This window comes from Tympanuchus pallidicinctus, unplaced genomic scaffold (assembly GCF_026119805.1).
Source record: "Tympanuchus pallidicinctus isolate F22 unplaced genomic scaffold, pur_lepc_1.0 scaffold3, whole genome shotgun sequence".
Lineage (NCBI taxonomy): Eukaryota > Metazoa > Chordata > Aves > Galliformes > Phasianidae > Tympanuchus > Tympanuchus pallidicinctus.
Window position 1 is genome coordinate 35,433,733 of NW_026294747.1, and position 24,698 is coordinate 35,458,430.

Consider the following 24,698-nt stretch of genomic DNA (forward strand, 5'->3'; position numbering starts at 1 on the left):
ACTCTTGGTGGTAACTGAGGTTCAGCTAGAAGTGCCTGTTCTTCTCACTGATCTCAGTGTCACTGTGCGTTTTTAAACTATCGTCCTCTTTCTCTGCTTGCATGAGCAAAGGGAAAAGGGCTACGGACCCTGCGGACCCAACGATTGCTGGCTGTTCCTACAGTCGGCAGCAGCACTGAGCTGCACTTTGTGCTGCCGGGCACCTTGTTCCCCACATCTGGGGATGGGGATCCCACACGTTCCTATGGTGGATGGGGAAGTGCCCCCAGAGCTGGCTCACAGCCTGAGCTTCGGTAGGAGCGGAAGCCCCATATCCCTGGCAGCCGCCCTGTGTGCAGTTTGCTGACCTCTTACAAACTGGAGCAGAAATCTAGCAGCTGAGGTGAATGACTAATACACAAAAGGTGGTAAGAATAATTTTATTGTATTATTAAATAGCATGTCTTCTCTTCAACCATTACAAATTTGTAGATACTACATGAATGACAATACATAATTTATATTTTTACTGTTGCCCATATGATATATTTACACATGCAGTTAGTACCGATGCCATGCTACATTTTGTTAACAGCATTCTGTTGTTTGCCAGCCCCAAAATGTGAGCATCTCATCTCCGGTAGGAAAATATCTCTGGATGGGTGGAATGCGTGTACGGAGCTGCTCTTGGGGCTTGAATCAGCGGCACTGCAAGTCCGATCCCGCAGTGTGTTCCCTTTGCTTCCGCAGCACACAGCATCAGAGCAATGAGTTTATATCAGGAAAGTGCTTTTTTATTGTTGGTTTTTAAGGAGCGATGACACACATATAGCCCAGCAGTCTGGTGAGAAAGGCTAAAACTCATGGAATTCAGTGGCATTGACTACTGATACCACTTTGAAAAGCAAACGTTATAAAAATATCTGGAAGCCAAGCAGAAGGAGAACTTCAGCACAGTGATTTTTATCTTTTCTGGCATAGATGATGGCACCACCTGCGCTGCTATGACATGACACACTGCTCTGTGAGGAAGGAGCTGCTGCTGCGTGCAAGTTACTCTGTTTGGGCTCTGTAATGCCTGAAAGACTGTTGGAGTATTTCATTCTTAACATAAATAATCTGCACACAGGCTGTGCATTAGCACTGTGACATCTGACAGAAACTTTACAAATGTAACTCCAATTTAAAACTGTACGTTCATTTTTCAAATTGTACATATTTCTTTCTTTGTTTCAGAGGAAACTGCAATGGGGCACAATAAATATGGCATAACCAAATGGCAGTCTCCAATTCTCATGTCACTCAGATCAACCAGAGCTAAAAAGGACTTCTGGGGAGGTGTCCCCATCACAGAGCACAGTAACAGGTACAGAGGGCAGGCTACACTAAATACAAAAAAAAGGAAAAAATTGTAATTAAAAAAAGGGGGAGGGAAAAAAAAAAAAAAGAGCCTGGAGTTTGAGTAAAACAAAACAAAACAAAACAAAACAAAAACAACCAAACAACAACAACAAAGAAAAACCCTTAAAAAAAAAAAGATGCTAAAATACGAAAGTAAAATTCCAGTGTTGCTGTTTAAAACAAGCACACAGATGGGCAGGCAGGGACCGGGTGCTGTCCTCCAGCTGCAGGCTGTGGGTGCTGTCAGGAAGCTGCGGGCACCCCGCCCTCAGGACTTGTTGGCTGAGCCCGAGGAGCGCCGCAGCTTCATGGACATGCGGCTCTTGCTAGTCCGAGGAGACATGGGTGAGGCTAAGTCTGTTCCATCCGCCTGCACTGCTGCTGCTGCTGCTGCTGGAGGCTCTCCCGGCTGAGTCTCTGGGCAGGAGCCTGCAGAGGACAGCAAGAACCGAGGCTGTCAGTGCTGCCTCCATGCCGCAGCATGGGCATCTGTACACAAGGGCAGACAGGAGCCCCGTGCTGCCAGCAACCCACCATGTGCACCAGCCCCTCACCAGCTGCGGGTGGCTGCAGTGACTGCTGCAGCACCAGCTCTAGAGAAAGGGTGGTGCCAGGGGCCACCGGGCTGCAAGGCCACGTTAACCGTTGCCCTCTGTAACTCTCCTATGCAGCGGGACTGACCCCTCTCTAGCTGCCTGCAGGGATGGAGAGGGATTATGTAGGCCATCGCCCCAGAGAGTTCAGTCTTTATGACAGCATGGAAAATAAGAGCCCATCGCGTGCCAAGGGAGCTCTAGGGACACAACTGAAAAGGTGGAGTGAGCTGGGGAGCAGAACAGCTCTTCCCAACTTAACTTCAATCAGTGCTCCAAATTCCTGCAGGGCCCACAAGGCAAAGCTTGAACAGATCATACGAGCTGGATGCACTTCGCATCCCACGTTCTTTGTAAAAGGAACAAGATGAATTTGAGATAATGGTGCAGAGCTCATCCTCACACCCAAAGCTGCTCTGCAGTGACGTCCCCACAGAAGCCCCTCTCATGCAGCTCTACCTGCTTCTGCCAATAGGTATTATGGGAAAGAGGCAGCGCGACATGGCAGCTACGTTCTGCCTCCTGGGTACAGAACTGGGACACTGCAAACTGACATGCACAAAACTAAACTGATTTGATCAGCCATCTGCAGAGACCAACAGCTGCCTGGCCCCAGTCCCCCCACTGGCGCTGGCCACTTCTGAGCTGTGTAAACTGCAGACAGCAGCTCAGTACTACAGAAGTCAATGGAAAACCTCTGCCGGCTTCAGTAAGCCAGAAAGAACATCGCCTGCTATTCTGTCTGCATCACGGTAATGCTTTTAAAATAATAATAATAATAATGCAATAATCAGAACTGAAGAGACTTCTCTCTCAGTTAATATTTCACATATAATGGGTTCAAAAAACCCCCGCTAAAAACAGAACTTTTCTTTTCTTTGGAAAGACTCCTGTCAAATAAAATCATGGCAAAAAATTCAGATAGGAAGTCTGAGAGTACAGTTAAAGCACTGCCATAAGCCTGAAGGGTTGGGTGCCTAGAGTCCTCCTGGCCTGGCCACTACCTGCCCGTTCCTCCAAGGCCCCACACTCTCTTTCTCCAGTTTACACCAGCCACTGAGGTGATGGGGAGGAAAAAGGGCTGCTATTTGTTCCCCAGCTGGGGACAGCAATTCTCTTCATGAGCTGGAGACCTCATTGCCAAACAATCTGGAAAAGCACGATAATGCCTGACTTACTGCGCCTCATAAAAAAAGGCAGGCAGGGAAACATGCACTCTCATTTTCTGAAATTCTATCTTGTTCTAATTTTACAAGGAATTAAAGCATTTCAAACGGTGGAAGTTAGAGAACAGAAAATAACCATTGTTGTTTTGCACAGCATACCATTCACAGCTAGCGTGAAAGACCTTCCGTTTCAAGCCTTTGCCCTTTACCTTGATGTGGCCAATGCTTTCTAGTGGAGGTTTTGGAAGGAGAAGAAATATCACAGCATTTCTTTCTTTGTTGAGAATGAAGAAGTGATGAGGAAGGAGAAGTGGAAAGAAGTGAGGAAGGGGGAGGAGAAAAGATAAAAGATAACAGGTGTGAGACATGAGACACGAACCGCAGAGACTGAAGGGTATTAACAGATGAGTACAGAAAACAGAATTTCGAATTTCATTATGTAATTGCTGCTCATGCTACAGGTTAAAGAGAGTGATGAGTTAGTTATGTGCAATGAAGCAACAGCTCAGAAATCCGGTGTCATACTTACCAACTAAGCATTACAAGAAAAAAGGAAGGGAGAGAGAAAGAAAAGAATTCTATGACATTATCCAGATCCAGCAACCTTGTTTATAGTAACAGATACATCCTAAGCATAGTCTGCAACGTTTTCTCAAAGTCTGTGAAAACAGTTAAATACTCACACACATACACACAACCTAGAAGGAAAAACAAATGGCAATTTGACATATGGCTTCTGCTCCCCAGCTGTCCCATCTTTTACGTATGCTATAATTACAGCCAATCTCCACATGAGACTGAAATCACGTCAAGAAGAAAAAACACTGGATTTGAGCTAGTCAAGTTAAGGAGTAAAACCATACTTCAAAATTTTATCAAGGGCTGGATAAGGAAAGCCTTAAAACTCCAACTATTTCAATCAGGGTATTATTGATATTATTATTGTAATATCTTAAAATTTTGATCATAATTTCTGCAGACATTAGAAATCACAGAATTCACATATAGTCCAATTTTAAGAAACTGACTTAGAGTTGCTAAAGAACAGAAGTCATGTAAAGTGATTTTCACATCTGAACATACCACAACAGAAGAGTGAAGAATAATGGCACTTAAAATATATTTAAAGTCTCACAGGAATCAACAGACTGATTACTCATTTTCTTTGGATTTTAGATATGAATATATATCTATATGTGCACACACACACACACACACACACACAAAGTGTGGTTATATAAATTCGCAAGTTTTAAAACCTTCAATTTGAAGTTTTATATCTTTGTGCAATGAAATATTTAGTTATCCAAACTATAAAAATAGGATTAAACAAGAAGGCCTTTTTCTCAATTGACCTGTAATAAGAAAATTCAATTAAAATAAACAAAACAGATGAATTAACTTTTTTTAAGAGTTTGAAAAATGTTTCAAAGTCATTCATTTTTTTTAGTCTCTTAAGCTTGACAACTGACCAAACTGGCATGGAGCATTTTATCAGCTTGATACCAGTTTGATAGCGTGGGATCACAGCGTGAAGCTGTTTCAGTTGTTTGTGAACATGGAAGCTATTCAGGGGAGTTGAAAGGAGACATTTTCCCAATACATCTACAATTTTTAGGATCCTCTAAAGACAGTAGGATTTTTATTTGTCTCAGAATGGAGCTATTTAAACATTAAAAGGAATCCTAACTACAGACTGACTTAGAAAGGATATGGATACACCATAGCATACCCATTTACATGGTACATCTCACTCAACAGTTCTGACTTGCAGAGTTGAAAAATTTAGACAATGAGTGCAGTGGGGTGCTGATCCGTTGCTTGTTGAGCTTTCTGGCTTTATCACATCAGTTGTGTGATTAGTGTTTTCCACTACAGCTACCCAGGGAAATACCATTTGTTTATGTTGGTAAATTCTGATTTTAAGATACTCCAAGCCCTGCTTTTCCTGACCTCCAGGGAAGAGAACAATCACTTGAATAGTTTGTGCTCTCTGCCACTCTCACAAACACCAGCCCAAAGCTGGCCAGGCTATCAGTTACACTCAGCTGAGCCTTGCTAGGGCCAAAGCATTGTATCTATCAACAGTTTGCGGAAAAGATGAAAAGAAGCAAGAAGCAGGTACAGAGAGGATGACTGCAAAAGCAGCTGCCAAGCAAGATGAGAGGCAGAGGAAGAGATGTGAGTGGCCTGGAGACCTGGAGGGCTGAAGCTAAGTAGGAGACAGTTGGAGCCAGACACGAGAAAGATGCACAACCAAAAGGGGTTTATGGAACATGAGTGGAAGAGCTTATGTCCAGCAAAGAATACTCTTCAGAACCTGTCTGGAAAGCTGACTACTGGAGAAACCTATTCTGCATCAGCAAATACCTTGAACATCCACTCTTTCCATTGGTAGAGGTTCAGGCAGAGATAAGACAGATCTCTGTTACCACAAATCACTGCACTGCCCCAGCTCTCAGAAATTGGTGGTGGATCTTAAGGTTACAGTTTTGCTTATGAATCATGATGGCTATTAATCAGTGTTACAGTTTCTCTTTTGTCCTATGCCTTAAGCAAAAACAAGAATGGAAAAAACGTAAACATTACATGTAGTTACAAAACAACTGATCTTTAAAGTAAAATGTTCAAAAGCTAGGAAACACCAGAATTAGAATTGTACATGCTGTTTTAATTTCATCCCTTGGTACATATATGTATTTTTTTAATTGGACAACCATATTATATTTTTTTCAGTAAACGCCAGTAAACGTATGAAGTTGATTTGTTTGGGACTCCAGCAGTCAGAGAATCACAGAATCATTTGAGTTGGAAGAGACCTTTAAAGGTCATCTAGTCCAACTCCCCTGCAGTGAACAGGGACATCTAAGCTAGGTCAGGTTGCTGTAGTCTACACTGAATTTACTGCTTCAAAGTGCTGAGGATTGTCAGCTTACTATGACCAAAGTGGTCAACAGCTATTCAGAAACATTTAATGTTTCAGTTTCAGTTGTCCAATGTGGAATTTTTGGAAAATTTTATTAAGTTCTGTTGTTTTGCTCTGACTTAGAAATGCAAAAAATTCTTAATAAGACTGGACTGGAGAAGAATAATGAGAAACTCTTCACATCCTTACTAGACAAACAGCTTTCATAAAACACTCCTGCTTTTAAGAGTGTTTTCAATCACAGACTCCAACCATCATCAAGAGCAGTGGTTAGACCAATGCGGTGAGAAAAGCACCACCACCATCTGTGAAGGGCTAAGACAGGATAAAAAAGATTATCAAATTCTTCATTCAAAGGTACACAGCAAACAAGCAGCAGGGATGATGATGCAAGCTCTAGAACGTGAGATCTTCTTGTACAAGGCTGAAGAACCACTGACTCCACATTCCTCCACTTCTCTACATGTAAGTCAGCGTAACTGTGCTGAACTCTGGCATCACAAGTAAGGCACTATAGCAGAGAGGTTCCCTTTCTATGAGGTTTACTATACTGCAGTCCGATTTATGGTAGCAGAGAGAGTTAAAAAAAAGTACCACAAAGAAGAACCAAAAGTAAATCATCAATACAATTTAAAACTCAGAATCTTAGCATCATGAGGTCAATAAGCCCTTCAATATCATTGAGCTTGTCACTGACAGTTTCCGTGGACTACTCTGGTGTCACAGAAATTGGGTTTACTCAATAGCTGTATAGTAGGAAATCTTAGTTTGCAGTTACTCTTTCTTTAGAGACAGCAAAAAGTAAAAAATGGAGTAGCAAATGAATTACATTCTGTGACTAAATAGAGGTAACTCTCAATTAAAAAAAAAAAAAAAAAAGCATACATACATTACACCAGTCAAGTTCCTAAGCACGGGGAGGGGGATTTTGCAGATATTTTGACAGGATAACTTACATATCTAGATAAAACAGCAGCTGCCAACACAACATTGTATCAACGAGCAACCACTTTAAGGAAGGAAACAGTTTTTGTTGAGGATTGAAGCTTTCATAAACAGAAAAAGTACACTGTCACTGAACAGCATGTTCTCTATTGGCCAGTTGTCATAGATTAATTGAAAAACTTAGCATGCTGAAAGTGGCTGATAGGATCACAACAAAATTTACAGTGCCTGGTGGTGGGCTTTTGTAGCTTCACTGCTTCCTTATATCTGTCTCAGAGTAAGGAATTATATGTATGTAGCATTATTTATAAAAATTGAAGATATTCAACAACTATAAGCTCTGAAATCATGATCCAAGTAAACATTCAAGTCTGTGATGTCTAACACATGGAAATATTTTCTGGTTATTTCTGGTCTTTCTTCATAAAAAGCAGCCAAAATATTTTTAATTTCGAAAAATAAGTGCAACATAATTTTAGAAACTGGTCAGAAATTTTCAGGTGCTGTGAAAACATCTGGCAGGTAGCCTGCAAAGTTTTGAGTCATTCTGGGTGCAATGAATGTGTGCAGATGCCCAGGCAGATGCAGATGCCCAGTGCCACTCCTTTGTGCAGTCCTGGAACAAGTCAGACCTCCACACTCATCTTTCAAGAGTTGCCAGATCCATGGAAAGTAGAAACCTGGTGGAATCTTTCTTAGGACCATGGTCCTTCAAAATTGAGGGTCATCTGCATTTACCCTACTCACAGGTATACCTTCATTAGAACTGGAAACTGGTGGTTTCCAGATGAATCAAGCTTGGGAGATGACTGCCACTATATGGCACAAAGTCCAGAAGAACATCTCCCTTAGGACAAGACATCACATTTTGTGGACTGTAAACATGCGCATTCACTCTGATGTGAAATGCATCACAGATTCCTATTAATGAGATTTCTGCAGAAAAACATTACATGGGAGAGAAAGCTTAAGACAAAAATCAATTTTTTTTTCAGAATTCAGAAGTTAGAGAAAGCAAGTACGACTCAGACAATTTTTAAAGGAACACAGGAATTGTCATGTGGAGCAATGCCCTGTATTAGTTTGGTGCAATGGGGAGAAGTAGCTTTGCTTCTCCCTGAAAGAATAAGCTAGATGAAGAACACAGAACCAATCAGCCTGAAATGAGATTTCCAAAAGTGAACAGGCAGAACTGATACAAGCACACTAGACTATGCACTATGAGTGTCTGATGCTGAATACATACTGAGTGCAATAGGTAGGAAAAGTGGCAAGGATTGGTGTGTCTGGTCATTGTTTTTAAAGTTTCCAGTTACAGATTCTTCCTATTCAAATGCTGTTATACATTAAATTATGTTACTATCTTTGAACTAATTTAATTAGTTTTAAATTACTGCCTTTTAATTTAGTTTCCCCTTGGTTTTGATTATTTACACTGGGATAGCTCTGCCACTTACACTCCAAAACTAGCTTCTAGTCATGGTTTATACTTACACACAAAAGAATCTCTCTGATTTAACATCTCTCAGTCTGCAGACCTCATCAGAATGCTTTTGTAATTCTGAAACTTATTTCTGCATATTTTATCAATTAAGAAACAAATTCTGAGATAATAACTTACCAAATTAATTAATTCTTACAAAATGCGTTTTATTTAGATTTACAGCTTTTCCACAATAGCATTTCGATTTATTTGAGAATTTCAAGTGTTACACATTCTTCTTCTCCTTCTTTCCTACGTTATCACTGCAGAATGCCTTACAACATCAATGAAAGACAGTACAGGGTACAAAACACACCATTGCCATTCAGTACTACTTGTTCATGCTGAGAAACAAAGGTCAATACAATAAAGTGTTACTCATTCAACAACTGTCTCTACCATTAGTTACCTTAATCCCAGAACCAGTGTTAGTGCTTCATGCAGACCTGAGGTTAGTAAAAGACTAAAACTTTACGAAGATGTAGTGGTCATTTCTCAATCAGTGTGAAATTCTTTTTAGTGTGAACAAGGGCAACAAGGAAAGTTTGCATACAATCTGGTTACAAGCTTAGTGCTCTAGTAAAAGTAATAGGAACAAAGGGTTTTTTGGACACTTTGTCTTACCTTCAGATAAACAGAACTGATATTTAATGATCTAAAAAGAGGGGAAATAAAATAAATGAAATAATCATAAGGAGTTCAGGAAATTTCAGAACAGGAAGGCCTTGAGTTACTCATTCTCTTACCAATTTTCTTATTAGTAACTGAAAATGCAGTATCCTCTTATAGAACAGTTGTAAGCAAAAATGACCTTAAGAAAACTCTGCAACTAACAACCTGGAAACAGATGACTGCAAGGCTCTCAGGTTTCTAGTTTTAAACTTTTCATTCTAAAAATGTAAAGAGTTTAAAACTTTTTTACAGGGAAGGCATACTGACATTAAATAAGCCTACACTAGCCTACATGAATCAGTACTGACAAGCCATGGAAATTTTACATGGGGGAATGCAATAAAATACATTGTGAAAATACACTTGCTACATTAAAGGAGCTTGCCAAGTCTTACTGTCTGGCATTGGCTCATGATGCCAGACAAAAGAAAAAGGGCTAAAGGTAACTTTGAAGAAGTTCTTTAATAGATGTATATAGACTTTCACATTAATGGAAACCATTAATAATGTGAAAAGGTTTGAATTTTCATTCTTTATAAGTAAGGATACTGCATTTGATGTAAGACTGTGTAAGAACAGTTCTTCTCTGTTCTTCTTACCTGCATCTGAGGGAAAATGGTGGTAAGGTGCTGGACAGAAAACCTGAGCAGCAAAATCCTCAAAAGTTGTAGGTTCTAGGTGATGCTGAACAATTGTTTGCAGGTATCGTGCTCTCTCCTCATAGCTAGTTTAGCTGAGAATTAAGGAACAATTTATATCACGTACTGTAATTGCTAAATAACGGTGCCTAGTAATTCAGAGCTCTTAATGTTAAATATGTATTTCAGTGACGGCACACATTTATTTTTAATTCCTTACATAACTTAAGATAACATAAGATTACCTGAAGCACTGTAATAATAGAAACTGTACGACAAACACAATCAATGTGAGCCTTATTGTTACATCATTCCCTTTTCAAGCTTCATATCGCACTTTCCGAAAATCTTTTCAAACTACAGCTGTTTAAATGTTATCTCTAAACAAAATACTTTGGCTACACTGGTTAAAATTAAATTTAAACACCTACATTTTTAAGAATATAGCATGAAAAGTAACATGAGCATTAACAAAATAATTTATTTTGCACTTTGCAATGACAAACTCTTTCCATAATCCCTAAACACACATGCAGCTAATGTAAGTACAGAGTTTAATTTGGGTATTGGGAAAAAAACCCTAATTGATTATGCTGTTAAAACATGCAAAAGTATTTGTAGAGAATCTGCGAGACCCCTAAATACCAGCTAACGGGGAGCTGGCAGGGCACTGACAGCAAAATACTGTTCTTCTTCCTTTTCACCTTGTTCTCCCTCTCTGATATTATTGACAAGAGAGCAGTGTCTTGAAGTGTTGCTGCTTTTGAAGAACCCTCTCCAGGCTGCTTGTTCCAGCAGGCCTGATTGTGCTGTTAGCACAGAGAGAGCGAGAAAAAGAGAGAATATTTCTGCTGTTCACGAAAGCAACTATGGAAATGGCTGTCAAAATGTAGAGCAGCAGGCAGCAACATACAATTATCAAGAAAAACTACCATGCTGACTTCACGTCATATAGTTCCTGAACTGAGAAATCAGTTAACCTTTTCTCTGACAACTTTCAAAGTCCTCCAGCTGGACTCAATGTGCTGAATGACAGAGACTTTCCCAAGTTATCTCACATAACCACATGACCAAAATTTTTTCCTGACGTTTATGATTGTGCATGTCTTGTTTTTCTAATTTATCTGTTGATAGTAAGATTGTGTTTGCCTCATACATATATATATATTGTCTCCATTACCCCTTCCAAAAAAAAACCCAAAAAACCAAAACCAAACCAACCAAGCAAAAAATATGCACAATAAAATCCAAATCAGCATTCAGTGGAGGAACGTACTCAGAATCAGTTCTCAAAGGTTCTGAGGTCTGACTTCTGGTTTGCTGCTCTTTTGGAGCAGGAGAGGGAGTGAGGAAACTTCCCTTTTGACTCAATTTTGTCTGTGAAATGGGGATAATATTAATCTCTGTATCTTGCACACATATTTTAGTAAATTAAACAAGAGAATTGCATTAGAAGTGACTACGGTTTTTATTAACAAGTGCTAACATTTTAAATAATTGTTTTCAGTTATTTATAATAAATATTCTCAGCCCTGTATTACAGCTGAAAACAATACCCTTCATCTTAGCTATTAAAACTAGAGTTCAACTATTACAGAACTTTTCTTCTGTACAGTATTTACTATATATTTTGCAGTACATCTAATCATAGGAATGCAGAGACTGTATTATCTGAAAACAACTTTCTACTGAATATGATCACCTTAGTGGTGTTTCCTTAGATCACAACTTGGTTATGCAGTGAAACTGCAAAACAATTTTACCTTTAAAATCTGTGCTCCAATTTTTGTCTTTTGGATCCAGAGAGAGCTGAAACCCAGCAGAATTCTCTATCTGGAGAAGCTATAATAGAAGCACTGGGACAAGAGAAAATACAAAAATCTCCTATTGTAAAGAGTTAGGTTGGGGGATAAACATAGTGTTGAGCCTTAAGAGAGAAGAGTAATATAGAACATTTTTAAAGAGGCTATGTATAAGTGGTAGAGGATGAAACTGATGGTTGAAGTCTAAATAATACTACATATCTCACAACTTGTTGAAAAGCACTTTTTTTCATTGGGGGAGATTCACAGCTGCTGAATTTTCTGCAGTTAATAGAGTCCTTTGATTCACAGCAGTGCCCCTTGCACAAAATATACTGGCCTTTGTGTATTACCAGAAACTAATTTTCTATTTGGCTGAAAAGGGAAAAATGGGGTTATTGCTTCTCCCTCCTACAGAGCTTTTCATTATGCCTGATGCACTCAACTTCTAAGCTCTTCTGAGAAAAAAAAAAATAACTGAAGAGGCAAGAGGTAGAAAAATGAGCTTGTTAGCACATTAGAAGTGAAGTATCTTGGTGGGCCCTAGAAATTCCCAGTGGTGTGTTAACTTATCACTCTATGCATGCTGGCACTGATAGTCTCCCAATTGATCACTCTCTTTTCGCACCAAAGGTGCTGCCAGGAAGCAAAGGCTGAAGGCCCACAGGAGAACAGGCTGCTATCAAAACAAGCTGTTTTTAAAAGTCTGCTTGAATGGGTAAAATGTTTCATGGTAAAGTAGGGTGGAGACACCTACCTCCTTTTCAAATGCTCTACTTTTAGAGGTCTCTGAAGAAAATCTTTCAGGTTATCCTATTATATCCAAAGCTTACACACAAATAAGGCAGAAATGAAGGAAAGTTACCACTTTGAATGCAACAAGGACTTTCTCATTCCCCAGTCTATGTACCCATCTCCTAACCAAATAAAGAAGTCTTGACACAGATGCTGACTGAGGAGGATAATGACGTTTTTGTTACTCAGTGGAAAGGACATGCTTATATCAGTTCTAGAAGACTAATTCAAATGCACACTTAGCACACTCAGAGAAAGGTAATTCAGCTGGCCTGGTTGCCTCTCGTCTTAGCAATCCTCAAAACTATCTGCACTGTGTCGAAAACAGAACTCTGCAAAAAAAATACCCACAAATCTGATGTGTAAGTCAAGTCCAAAACTTGCACTAAGAAGATACAATCTCCTCAGAACAGCTCTTCTGTGTTAGAAAATGAGTAGCTGAGGTTTGGACACTTACAACTACTTGCACGTAGTTCAAAAATATTCCAGTATTTTAAAACTTCATTTTTATGCATTTCTGACTGAGATAATCCAGCTCTACACTTCATTTAAATGCTACTTATCTGCAAGTATCCAATCCCATGGAGGTTAATTTTTGCATTACTTCTATTAGGCTAGACATTTATTTCTTTAAAATGCTGCTCTCTAGGGAAGAGTTATTAGCACCTATAAATTGAGTGGCACACACAAACTCATTGGCTAGTAATAACAGTGGAAATGCAGGCTACATTCTTACTGTGAGTGGATGTTGCCACTGGCTTTCCAATTAAGACAGAATGGGAAGGACACACAGACAAAACCAGCAGAGAAATAATCAGTTTGTCACTAAAAAAGAAAGTTTGTGACTAAACACAAACTAACCGTGCCATAAGCTTTCTGCTTCTGAGAAGATGCTAACTGACAAAAAAGAGAATGGATAGAAGTGCAAGATATACATTAACTGTACAGACACTCAAATCTGTCAGCTAAAAACTGGCAGAAACATAACACAAAAAGCACAGTAAAACATCCAAAAATCTGATGAAATTATTTCATTACATTTTTCCAGAAGTTGTAGCCGTGCAATATACAATCAATATAACAACAACAAACAAGCCAGAAATTGCACCTCTACAGGTCATTCACTGCAACTAACATTTCATTTGCATTACAATTGGTGTGAATTTTTGTATACTCAGAACAGCAGAGTCCACTTTCGGGGCATCCCGCTTTGAATCATAATACGGTCTGGGTTGAAAAGGACCACAATGATGATCTAGTTTCAACCTCCCTGCTATGTGCAGGGCTGCCAACCACTAGACCAGGCTGCCCAGAGCCACAGGGCATTGACGGGCATTCTCTTTGGATATCATTTTCAATCTGCCATTTCCTTGCAGTAGTCATTAACTACTTGATCAGTTTGATTAAAACTGCTAAGAAGACATCTTTGAAGACTTAGAATCTGTTGGCATTCAGGTCACACAGCCATTCATATTTCTCACTACTGTTTCACACATCCTTATATTTTGCATCCTCCTTCATTTTTTGTCATTTTTAGACTTAACTTTCAAACTTTGAGGACACAAACAGCACTTGTCTAGTCTGCACATCTCAGTATAATGAGATTGTGGTCTATGGCCATGTTTATACACTCTCTATGGTTACACATATGACATGATAATACAAGTAAAATATTTTTCTTGCATGCAGCTTCATGCACCATCCTCATCTCCTTCTTTCATATTCAAAACAATTCCTTCATAGATCATTTTTTTATTCACAATTTTGTCATCCTTCCATTTGATGAGGAAATCTATTTCCTAATTACCTTCATCTCTAGGTATTTGTCTCAAATTCTTCTTTCTTGCAATTCTAATCATGCAATCTCTGTAAGCTGTACTTCCCATTGCCCAGCCCCATCTACTGTCTCCATCTTCAAGTTCTTATGTCAGATCATCTATTCATAATCATTTCCATAGGTTTATAATCTCTATCTAACTACACTTTTATTCTCCATTTGTATTTACATCCTTCTAAACTCAGTAAAAAGTCAGCACGTAAGCTTTAGAATTGAGTAATATGTATTGCAAGTAACCTATCTAGTATTTAACAATTAAAGAAGAATGAATTCATGATTAGCACATTATAGTCATCATCAGAGTACCAATCCTAATATTTCATTTAACCCGAAGCTGAGAAAATACAAAGGAAAGGTAGTTTCAACATGGAGTAAAATTCTCAAGACTTTAATTAAGAATATATCTCTTCAAAATTGTGTTATCTGTCTTACAGGAGCATCTACATGCTAGATCTATAAAAGAACTGGAGAAGAAATTCTAGTGTTGGCAATGAAGACTTCCTGAGCAGGAGCCATAAGTTCAGGGGCCATAACCTTCTCTCTCACTAAAGTACTATAACCACTGCTCTATACAGATGAGCATGTACTCTCCCTGTGATGATGAGGACATTTTATGAAACGAAGAGCAATTTCAGCAGTGAACCAAGTGCACCTATTACAAAATGTCCTCAGTTCCAATGACTAGAATGACATTCTTATAAGGGACAGTAGATGTGGCCTCAAAACTGGAAACCACTCATTTCTTAGACGACTGATATAACTACTGAGTTAACTCCTGTTGTATTTGTGTGGGAACTGATCCAGTAAACATGCTTTCAAAGCTCTATGCACTGCCACCTTACAAGTAAGATGAGTAAAGAAACACCAACCTCTGCTCAACAGATAGACAGAGGCATGAGCAAGAGGCATGAGAAAATGTATTATCACAACAGATTTCCTAAGGAGCTTCTAAGGAGAAAGATAATGGTGGAAAATGCATTCAAAGATGGAAAATTTAAAAAGGATTGAAGGCACAGTTCAGTAATACACAAAAATGATTACAGAAAGATCTGTAATGATTGTAAATACTCTTTGAAAGGTCAGTATGTCATTTGTTCAAAAAATTTTTAAATGACTGTATGTGTGAAGTACCAAAAGACATCAATGGCAGAAATCCTGTAATTTTCTACCTGTCAAAAGAAGCATCTACCATTTCAGATACAACAATCAAATGTCATGCTACAGCTTCCCTTTTAGTAAATGACTTCAGTATGACTTCAGGATGATTTAAAAGGCATCAGAGTCACAATAATTCAGGAAACACCCCACAACTACAAAGTTTCAAGCTGTAAGCCCAGCAAGGTTGCAGGTATTTCTAGCCCCTTAATTGGTGGCCTGGTTAAGCCCAGTAAAGAGAAAACACAACTGTTTTCTTAGAAATCAGAATTATAACAAAAGGAAAGGAATTTCCAAAAGGTATATGAAAGACAGTAAAAATGTGGGCTATTGTTTTTTGCTTCTTTTTCCTATCGCTGTCTCTCATCCAGACAAATTGAATAAAAATCACAATATCAAGCACCTCTATGAAAGTTTTATTAATAAATCATCCGTTCTGATGCTTATGTATGTATATATATATATATATATATATGTGTGCACATTTGTTTAGCATATCACAATAGAACAGTGTATTGGTGTTACAGTGTATATGTGATCACAACACTGACGGTATGTAGAATCTGAGAGCCTTTGATTCCACTGCTAGGAAAGAGAGAATCTTCTGATGACTGCCTAGAAATACCTTTTAGAACAAAAGCCAGAGAATGCATTTCTAAATAGCATGATGGACCATCTCAGGTTAAATTACAAACCATTGTTAGAAATACATGTACAGCTGCATCCCTGGCAGTTTCAATTGTTAGCAAAATCATCTAAGAAGTCAATACATATTGATATGATTGTGGAGAGTACAAGCCAGGCATTTGAAAAACAGTTTAGGCAAGCAGTAGCCAAAGTACTGCTCAATTTTTAACTGGAAAATGAAAGTCTTCTATCCAGAGATACTTGTTTGCAGGCTTAATGGACACCTACAAGGGGCTGCTTTTTTTGACTGCACGCACAATGTATAAAAGAGATTAACGATGTTTTAAGAAAAGCTACGTAAGATGGCACCTTCTTGTTTATATCTACCCCCCTCAGCAAATTTAGAAGCCCACTTCTTTGCAAGGAAAAATAACAGTGCAATATTGTCAACAGTCAAAAAAGCTCCCAGGATATTAAAGACCAAAGGGGGAAAAAAAAAAAAAAGAGAGAAAATAGTGAGGCACAATAAATGGCAGATTTTGTAGGATTTTAAGCTTCTAGATTCCTGGGCCTGAAAAGGAGTTCAAACCCTGCAGAACTGCTACAATCTGAGGTATTTAGAACGAAGAAAGCAACAATTTTATTAGGCAGATTCTTCCTTGTAAATTTCAATTTCTGACATAAAGAAGTGAAGGACAATTGCCTCCAGAAAAAGATAACAAGTACAGATTAAAACCTAAGGTTACAACCTTAGTAGAATTTGACAAAACCCAGCCATCATACTTGTTGAAATGGAAGTTTTTTTTTCCAGAAAATCTCACTCTGAAAGAAAGAGATTGTTCAGTGGTTGTCAAATCAGCTGAAGTCATACTGAGTCACAACAATTTGTACTTTTTGTTGTCTCTTAGAATTAAGGATCTAAGTTGGGATGCTATTGATCTAGTGTTGGAAGCCCTGCAACTAGCTGCGTTTTCTATGTAGGTGGGAGATCAGTATCAACTGGCCACACTGAGAGGAATACTTAAAGTTCTGTTCTACTTTGAAAAGTGACTGTGGAAGAAGCACCTGCTTAATGCACTTCAGTGGTTCCCGCATCTATTTTGCACGGTATACAAAGATTGTTTTTCCCAACTGTAACTTCTATTAACTCATGTCAACTTATTTCTCAAAGTCAGTCTAGATTCTTTTCTGTTTCTTAAATACTACCAATATTGAAAACTGGCACATAAATATTTTGCTCTGTGCATTACACAGATATGCTGTAAATGAAAGCAGTGTCTGCATACAGAATTGGAGTTTACCCACGTCACCGATGATTTATAAAGCAGAATTCAGTTTATGCCTCTCATATCCAGTGCAAGATTTTCAGGTTAAAGAGAAGAAACAAAAAATTACAATGCTTGACACTACTGAAAAGGTGAATAATTTTACAGTTTTCTAAGGTGATTTTTACCCCCAGAGAAATCATTTTCTCAGTATTAGTGACAGCACTTTTGTAAAACATAACAATCTATTTCATTACTCATAAAACAGAACATAAAACTCAAAGGACCCACCGTAATATTTTTAAAGTTCTAAGTTGCCTTTCATGAAGATATCTTAAAACTTTGGAAGGGACTCAGTGATAATTATCAAAACCTAGTAAATTTAAAAAGTAAAGCATTAATATGACAAACTACCTAGTAAAGTAGATATATTGTTAAAATTAAATCAGTATTAAAAGTAAGTAACAGACAACAGAATTTAAGTAAGCATAAAATGCAGTATCTAGCATCCTTAATGAAAATCCTTCTCAACACAAACTGTAACTGCCAAAGGGTTCTCTGACAATTTCTGAGGCATATATCTTCATGATTAAAATACAGAAATAAATAATAGATAAATCCATACAAATTAATCTCATCATTCTAGGTTTTGAAAATTGTTTTTAATGCATATATTCGCATAGTTCTTTAAATGAATGTAATTAAAACTACATGCTATTTTTTATGCTACTAAAAAGTTCAATATATTTTAATGAATTGAAATTTTTGGGGTAAATTATAACATACATTTTTGCCATTTAGAAGCTTTTTTAAGAGTACTAATTTTACAGTTAAAGATGATAACTATAGTTAAATCATGAAAAGGGCAAGCATTATCTAGGCATATTTGGAGCCACTGAGTGCTTCTGAATCAGTGTATTGCTTTCTGCCTAGTTTATCACCACATTATACATTGGAAGGCATTGACTTTATCTGGATTTTTATAAGAATCTTTATTTTTACTGTGTAAGCACTTGCAAAGTTACTAAATTATTGCAAGAAATTGTAATTGATGCTTACATTTTCATTGGAAAACCCAGTACTGTCCTTCTAGGAATATCCTTGATGTATTGCTTATTTTTTTTATCTTGTTCCATCAGATCTTACAGCTAACTAAATTCTTCAGTGGTTTATAACATCTTCTGCGAAGAAAAAGCTGTGATTCATCAGAGCAGACAAAGCGAGGCTTTAATCCATTCCTGTAACCATATTGCCAAGTCTATATTGTTTACATTGCGTCTCAATTAAGAGACAGGCAGGACACCTGGTACTTCTTTATCTAAGTCCCACGGGCTGCCAGATGACTCAAAATCCATAACAGGTGCTAAAGCAGTGTGAGTGTAGCACCATTAACACAAACTGGAATTAGATAAAATTTGGACCATGCTTAACCACTTAAAACACTCAATTATGAAATGAAAAATGTAACCACTCTGTACCAAGCTCCTTTAGAAAAGGCACATAAAAGATGTGTAGAATTAAACTGCAACTGTAATGGACTTACCATAAATCTCACATTCAGTATAAGTATTCTCTTGAATCAAACTACATAACAACTATATAAAAAGTCATTGTTTTAAGGCAGCCATATCAAAATATTTTGAGATTACACTTATTAAACTGAATAGATTCTAATTCTGATCAATCACTCAAGCAAAAAAAATGACAACACTGATTCCCAGATTTTTAGCAATTTCCAAGGTAAGATGAAAAAATTCAGAATTAATAATATTTATTGAATTCTTCTACTCTGTATAGCCTAACAGTTATTTTATTCTAAGGACTTTGGCAAACAAAAGCATCTTAAGGAATGATCTTAAAACAACAAGGTTCAAGTGAAAAAAAAGATAAAAGGTACTGCCTTTTACTGAAAATCCCATTTTGATCTTTTTTCCAACACTTTTTCAGCTAAGGTGACTGAACTAAGTATTAAACTGACAGAACACACCTCATGAGTGAAAAAAAATGAATATCAGAAATTTTACAGCGGGCAATTACTTAAGAACTATCTGTATCTAAATGTGCAGTAATCAAATTAAGTTTCTATTTAATATTGTAATTATCAAGAACACAATATAGTGATTTTATTACCAGAGTAAGCAGTAACAAAGTACAGTAAACCGTCATTCAAGACAGTGTCATAGCATCTATGATAAGCAGCATATTGGCTTGAACTAATGCACTATATGCCTCTAGGGAATGTCAGGCTCAGAGACTGGGTTTTAACATCAGAATCTATCCATTAATCTTGACTTAAATATAATCTTCTCTGCAGTAAGAGGAAGAACGGGCATTCAATGAATTATCTGTTTGAAATATAGCAGCAGCTGATTAACACAAACATATAGAAGAAAGTCTCAGTTTTGCTACCATTTATTGTGTACAAAATTTACAAACCCTGAACTGCAATTTAGCATGAACAACAGTGTGATCAAATGACTAACAGTACTAGAAGGAAAAATACTTCAGGATTGCAACAGATTACTCATTAAATTTACTTGTGATGCAGTCAGAAGACTAATTACAGCATTTAAAAACATCCCCACTAGCCTATGTTGTGGTAACAGGCTATGGAGGTGAAAATAAAACAGTGAAGGTACAGTGCTGCAGCTCTCATGTAGTAAGAACTTCCAGTTCACCTTCCAGGGAGGATTTGTCTTACTAACATTGCCCAGACAAGAATCAATGAAACTTGATGGTGTGTTGTGTTAATTATTTTGCAGATGATCACAGTTACCCAGTTTCAGGACTCCTTTGGAAGCAGGTTCCCTGAGGCAGACTGAATGGCTCACAAAGTGCTTCCAATGTGGCACTGCTGTGTTATAGACGAGTGGCAGGAGAAGCAATGACATGACCAGCCAAAGGGCTGAAGTTTAAGGATGCTGCCCCAAATGTGCCAGGGAGAGATGTCCAGCCATTTCAACCATTGCTTCAGCCTACAAATAATATATAGGCCAGAGAGAAGTGCTGCCACATGCACTCAGTCCAGATTTGGAGAGAGGGGCTTATCCCTATTCCAACACTCAGCACTGTATTGGTCTAAACTCCAGCAATTTACATTCATGCATGTAAAAATACAAAAGCAAAACTGGCTCTGCTTCAAGGACTTGATGAATGCTGTAGTCCACTGTTCTCATATACTCAAAAGTTTAGATTTCTATCTTAAGTACCTCTGCATATATAGATTTATTAGTTGATGAGATAAATAGTTATGAAAACGCCTTTTAGAAAGACTTTGCTGAAAACTACAAAAATTGAAGATATAAAATGATATTAAACTTTGTCCAGTAAAAAGACTACAGATATAGACATAAATTAATTTGCAGTTCTACACTACACAGTAACAGGGACAATTCTCAAAAGAGAAATTCCGTCTTTAATTCCAATCTACACTTGAATAATCATTACAACTACCTAGAAAGCATTTTATCTTCACTATGGGCTGCTGCAGTGGATACAAGATAATCTACTTGTAAGCCTCTTTACACAGTAGCAAAGTCTTCTGCAATTTTTAGAACTAGAAGACTGGCAAAGGCATTCAAATGATGAAAACAAAAATGAATTTTCAGTTACTTCCCTCTTCCTTTATTTTGAATAGCAATTAGTAAATCAGCCCTTTCTCCCTCCTCCCTAGTGCTGTCAAGCTGTTGAGAGCAGTTTGCAACACTACAATGGTACTATTGTGAATGCAGTCTGGGCTTCCTTCCCACAGAGAGTTAAATGGGCAGTTCCTGCTGCCCATGATTGGTGTCCAGTGAAACAATACTTAAGAGCCAGGTTTTATCAGTTCAACGCCAAAGGAGTGAAGCCAGGGAACCCAAGCCTTCATATCATGCTGAACCATATGCCAACCCTGCTGGCCCCAATAGTTTATCACTAAGAATCAGGAACCATCATGTCCCCTGTGAAATTTCAGTTCACATACCTTCTGTGAAATACAAGGCTTTGCTGAAAACTGACCTTTTTCCACAATTGGCACGAACAGATGGATGGTAACTATGGTTTGGCAAGCAGAAATTAAAAGATTTTCTAATACCCTTCACTCTTCTATGTTCAGAAGAAGCAGCATTCTGAAGGAAATAGATACATTTGTGACCCAAAGATCTATTCAGGTGCAGCTAATCAACAATTACACTATTTTTTCTAACGTCTAGAAAGTATATTGTGATTACTTTGATTGGCCTGGCCATGATTAGGACTCATGTTCTTTGGACTACCATATGGTAATTCCAATTACTGTAATACTAACTTTTAATCCTTGCTTTATGCTGGTTTATTACATTGTTTTTTTTGTTTTTTTTGTTTTTTTTTTTTCCTACTAAATCTGTGGCACATCCAGAATACATTATATCCACATATCCTTTATTTTATTTTATTTTGTAATTTTGACTTCTTTAGTTAGAGAATATAGTCACATGAAGTTTATTCCAGCTAGATATTTTCACATATTTACGGGTATTATATAAAACCCCTTACTCAATAAAAGACAACAGACTTGTTGGAGACATTTTAGAGAGCAAAGACAACTAATGAACTTGTTTCTATTTTCTCCTTGTTTTTTGTTTGGTACATATCATCATCTTCTCCCTATGTTGGCACTGGAACAATGCCCCACCTGTCATGATTATCATATATAGAATGATGTAGGAACAGTTTGTCACTGTCTTATTCAGCTCACCCTAAAATTCTATCTCACAGACACTAGTATTTGTCAGTTTTGCTTGTTACCAATAATCTCCCACATTTCCCACCAATTTAAACAAGAGAATCAATATGCAATGGTACATACTTATTATTTTATAGATACAGCTTTCAGAGTTTTAGCATACAAAACTTTCAAGCAATTTCTCCGTTATTAGGGCTGAATTCATGACCAGTAAAGGATTACATCAACAAACAGTGCTCTTTTTAGCAAAATAAAAGCAAGGTTTAAATAGTGTTGTTGTTGTTGTTAATTCTTTACTTTAAATCCTAGAAATAACAGAAATAAAATGTTTACTATTTCCTCCTTTTATTCTCAGACATCTGAGAGCTATCAAAGGAATCTATATGAATTTTAACACCTTAAGAGGGCAAGAGTCTTAACATTTTAACAATAGGCTTTTGTTACCCAAAACGTTTAATTAATTAATAAGGTTAAGTAGGTATTAACAAAAAAACCTGTCATTTTGTGTTATGTACAAAGCAATTACTCTGCATATGATTGAACTAGTTTATTTTTTCGATTCCAGTTTAAGGAATATGCATTCTTTTTCCTACCTTTTTTTTTTTTTTTTTTTTTAAGAGGGATATGCAAGACCTCTAAAATGCATTTTATGACGAAAGAGTGTTTGTTCTACTAATTTTTCATTTACAATACACCCCAAACTTCCAACCTGAAAAAGACACATTAACAAAGAACTTCCCTCCTTCAAGCCATCTGTACTGACAGATCTAAATTCAGAAATTCTAGCAGGCTGAGAAAGCACTTCACTGCCTTTCACGGTAGCCCACCAACATCCTTTTATTCTAAATCATAATGCCACCCGAATAAGCCTACTCACATTTTATACAAAAATCAAGACTTTCTTTTTTTTTTTTTTAAACAGAAAACAGTACATCTCCCCTGTCCCTTCAGATGGCTAAATTCAATTAATGAAAGAATGTAGATGTAAAAAGCCCTATATTTTTTCTGAACAATACAAAAATATCTGAGTCTCTCTCAAACTGTCTCCCCATCAACAGAACATCTTTCCAATTATTAGCAGAACACTGTGTTAGCGGGATGAATCAGTTTTGTATTATTTTATATTTTGCTCTTCGCTCTTTTACTACTTTCAAGAGAGTCTCACGCACTCATTTGGGAAGAATAAATAATAAAGACGCTACTAACTCAAAACCAAATTATGATATCTTGATGTGATGACAACAACAGTATTTACCCTTAAACCCAGGTGCTTGAGCTATAGCTCTTAACAGGCGCTGCTAGTGTCCTGGCTAGGTTCTGTCAACAGCCCAAGAGGAGAAAGAGAAAAGAGCTACCGGAGTAGAGAAGGCAAGTTCTGTGGGACCAGAAGCAGTAAAATTACTGAAGAAAATACGTTTACCCGAACAGATACAAATCCAGAACTGCTGTTAGAGAAAAGCATACCATGTTTTGCAAAAAAATTAAAAAAAAATAATCAGTGTCTACGCATGAAAATATACTACACTGTAACACAGAAGCAGAGCCCTCAAGCTTTCAGTTTCTATTCACTGCTAGTACTAGAGATGCATTATTCAGAAGAAAAGGAGCAATGGAGAAAACCAACTGAAATGATGTGTGTGTCTACATGAAAATGCAGAAGAAACAGCAGCTTTGTACACACATCTGCAAGAATCACTCCAGCAGTTATTTCAAGTGTCTGTATGATAAAAACTAAGGCAAGAGTTTAAAAACCTATCACAAATGTTGGTTCAATCAGTTGTCTCTAGTGGCTAAAATCAAAGGCATTTAAAGTGATGCTTTGGAATTATTCATAGCAAAACAGAACTATTCTTTCAACAGGTAACTAATAAATGACAGCTGAAAACAGGCTTGCACTACCCCTGAGGTCCAATTGTTACTCAGAACACTATTGCTCCCTGGTGTTGCATTTTAAGTCTAATTGCACGATCAAGCCAATAAATTGGACTCAGGGGACAAAAAACACTACAAAAGTACCTACTCTGACAAAACCAGAGGTTGCAAGAAAATGCACTTCAAATAGAAGAGAGGCAAGACAAGACGAACGAAGGAGAGGTATCAAAGCTTGAAAGACAGTCATTAACACTGACAGATTACCGTAATTCTGGCTGTCAAGGTGATCGATTTAAGCAGCATATGTCAATCAATACTTGCCTCATTTACTGTGGAACATTAGATATATAGTCAGGTAAGGTATTCCTATGATAGGATTCAAACAATACTTAATGAACATAAATAACTTATGCTTTGGAATCTTCACTGGTTTTTTATTTGGTCCTTTTTTGATGGAGAAAACTTCAATGTGATTTTATTACCCATACAAAAGTTACTTTGTGTGGCTCTCATTACATTGCCATTATGTATACAATTCCTTTACGGGAGATATTCAAACTACACCAATTTTCAGTATAGCATACTACAGCACTAATCCTGAATATGAACATTCTTAAACACATCAATTACTTATGGACTGCTCATTTTGCCTTTGTTCATTAATTGTTTGCCATTTTGAGTACTTTCACTATCCCTGGTTTACAAGAAACCAAATCCTGCAGATATTTCTGGGATTTTTCTTACAACAGTTTCTTCTTGTTCAAATATGCTTGTGGCATCAAAGGAACAAATGTTAATTAAATGCATTACTTCAGGGAAAAAAAACCCACAAAGATG

At 37.4% G+C, this 24,698-nt stretch overlaps 1 protein-coding gene across 16 annotated transcripts in view; it reads right to left on the bottom strand.

Moving 5' to 3' along the window:
* Positions 1-405: 405 nt before the first annotated feature.
* RALGAPA1 (Ral GTPase activating protein catalytic subunit alpha 1) overlaps positions 406-24,698 on the bottom strand; it is a 113,761-nt gene continuing 89,468 nt past the window's right edge. For 9 of the 16 annotated variants that reach the window (XM_052696821.1, XM_052696816.1, XM_052696820.1 and 6 more), the window contains 3 exons: positions 9,765-9,889; positions 3,299-3,413; positions 406-1,809 (listed from right to left, as the gene is read on the bottom strand). In XM_052696821.1, the coding sequence (XP_052552781.1) occupies positions 1,707-1,809; positions 3,299-3,413; positions 9,765-9,889 (343 nt within the window). In that variant the 3' untranslated portion in view covers positions 406-1,706. Of the gene's footprint in view, positions 1,810-3,298; positions 3,414-9,117; positions 9,149-9,764; positions 9,890-24,698 lie in introns of those variants that run through there. The other 7 variants (XM_052696817.1, XM_052696822.1, XM_052696830.1 and 4 more) reach the window with 4 other exon arrangements.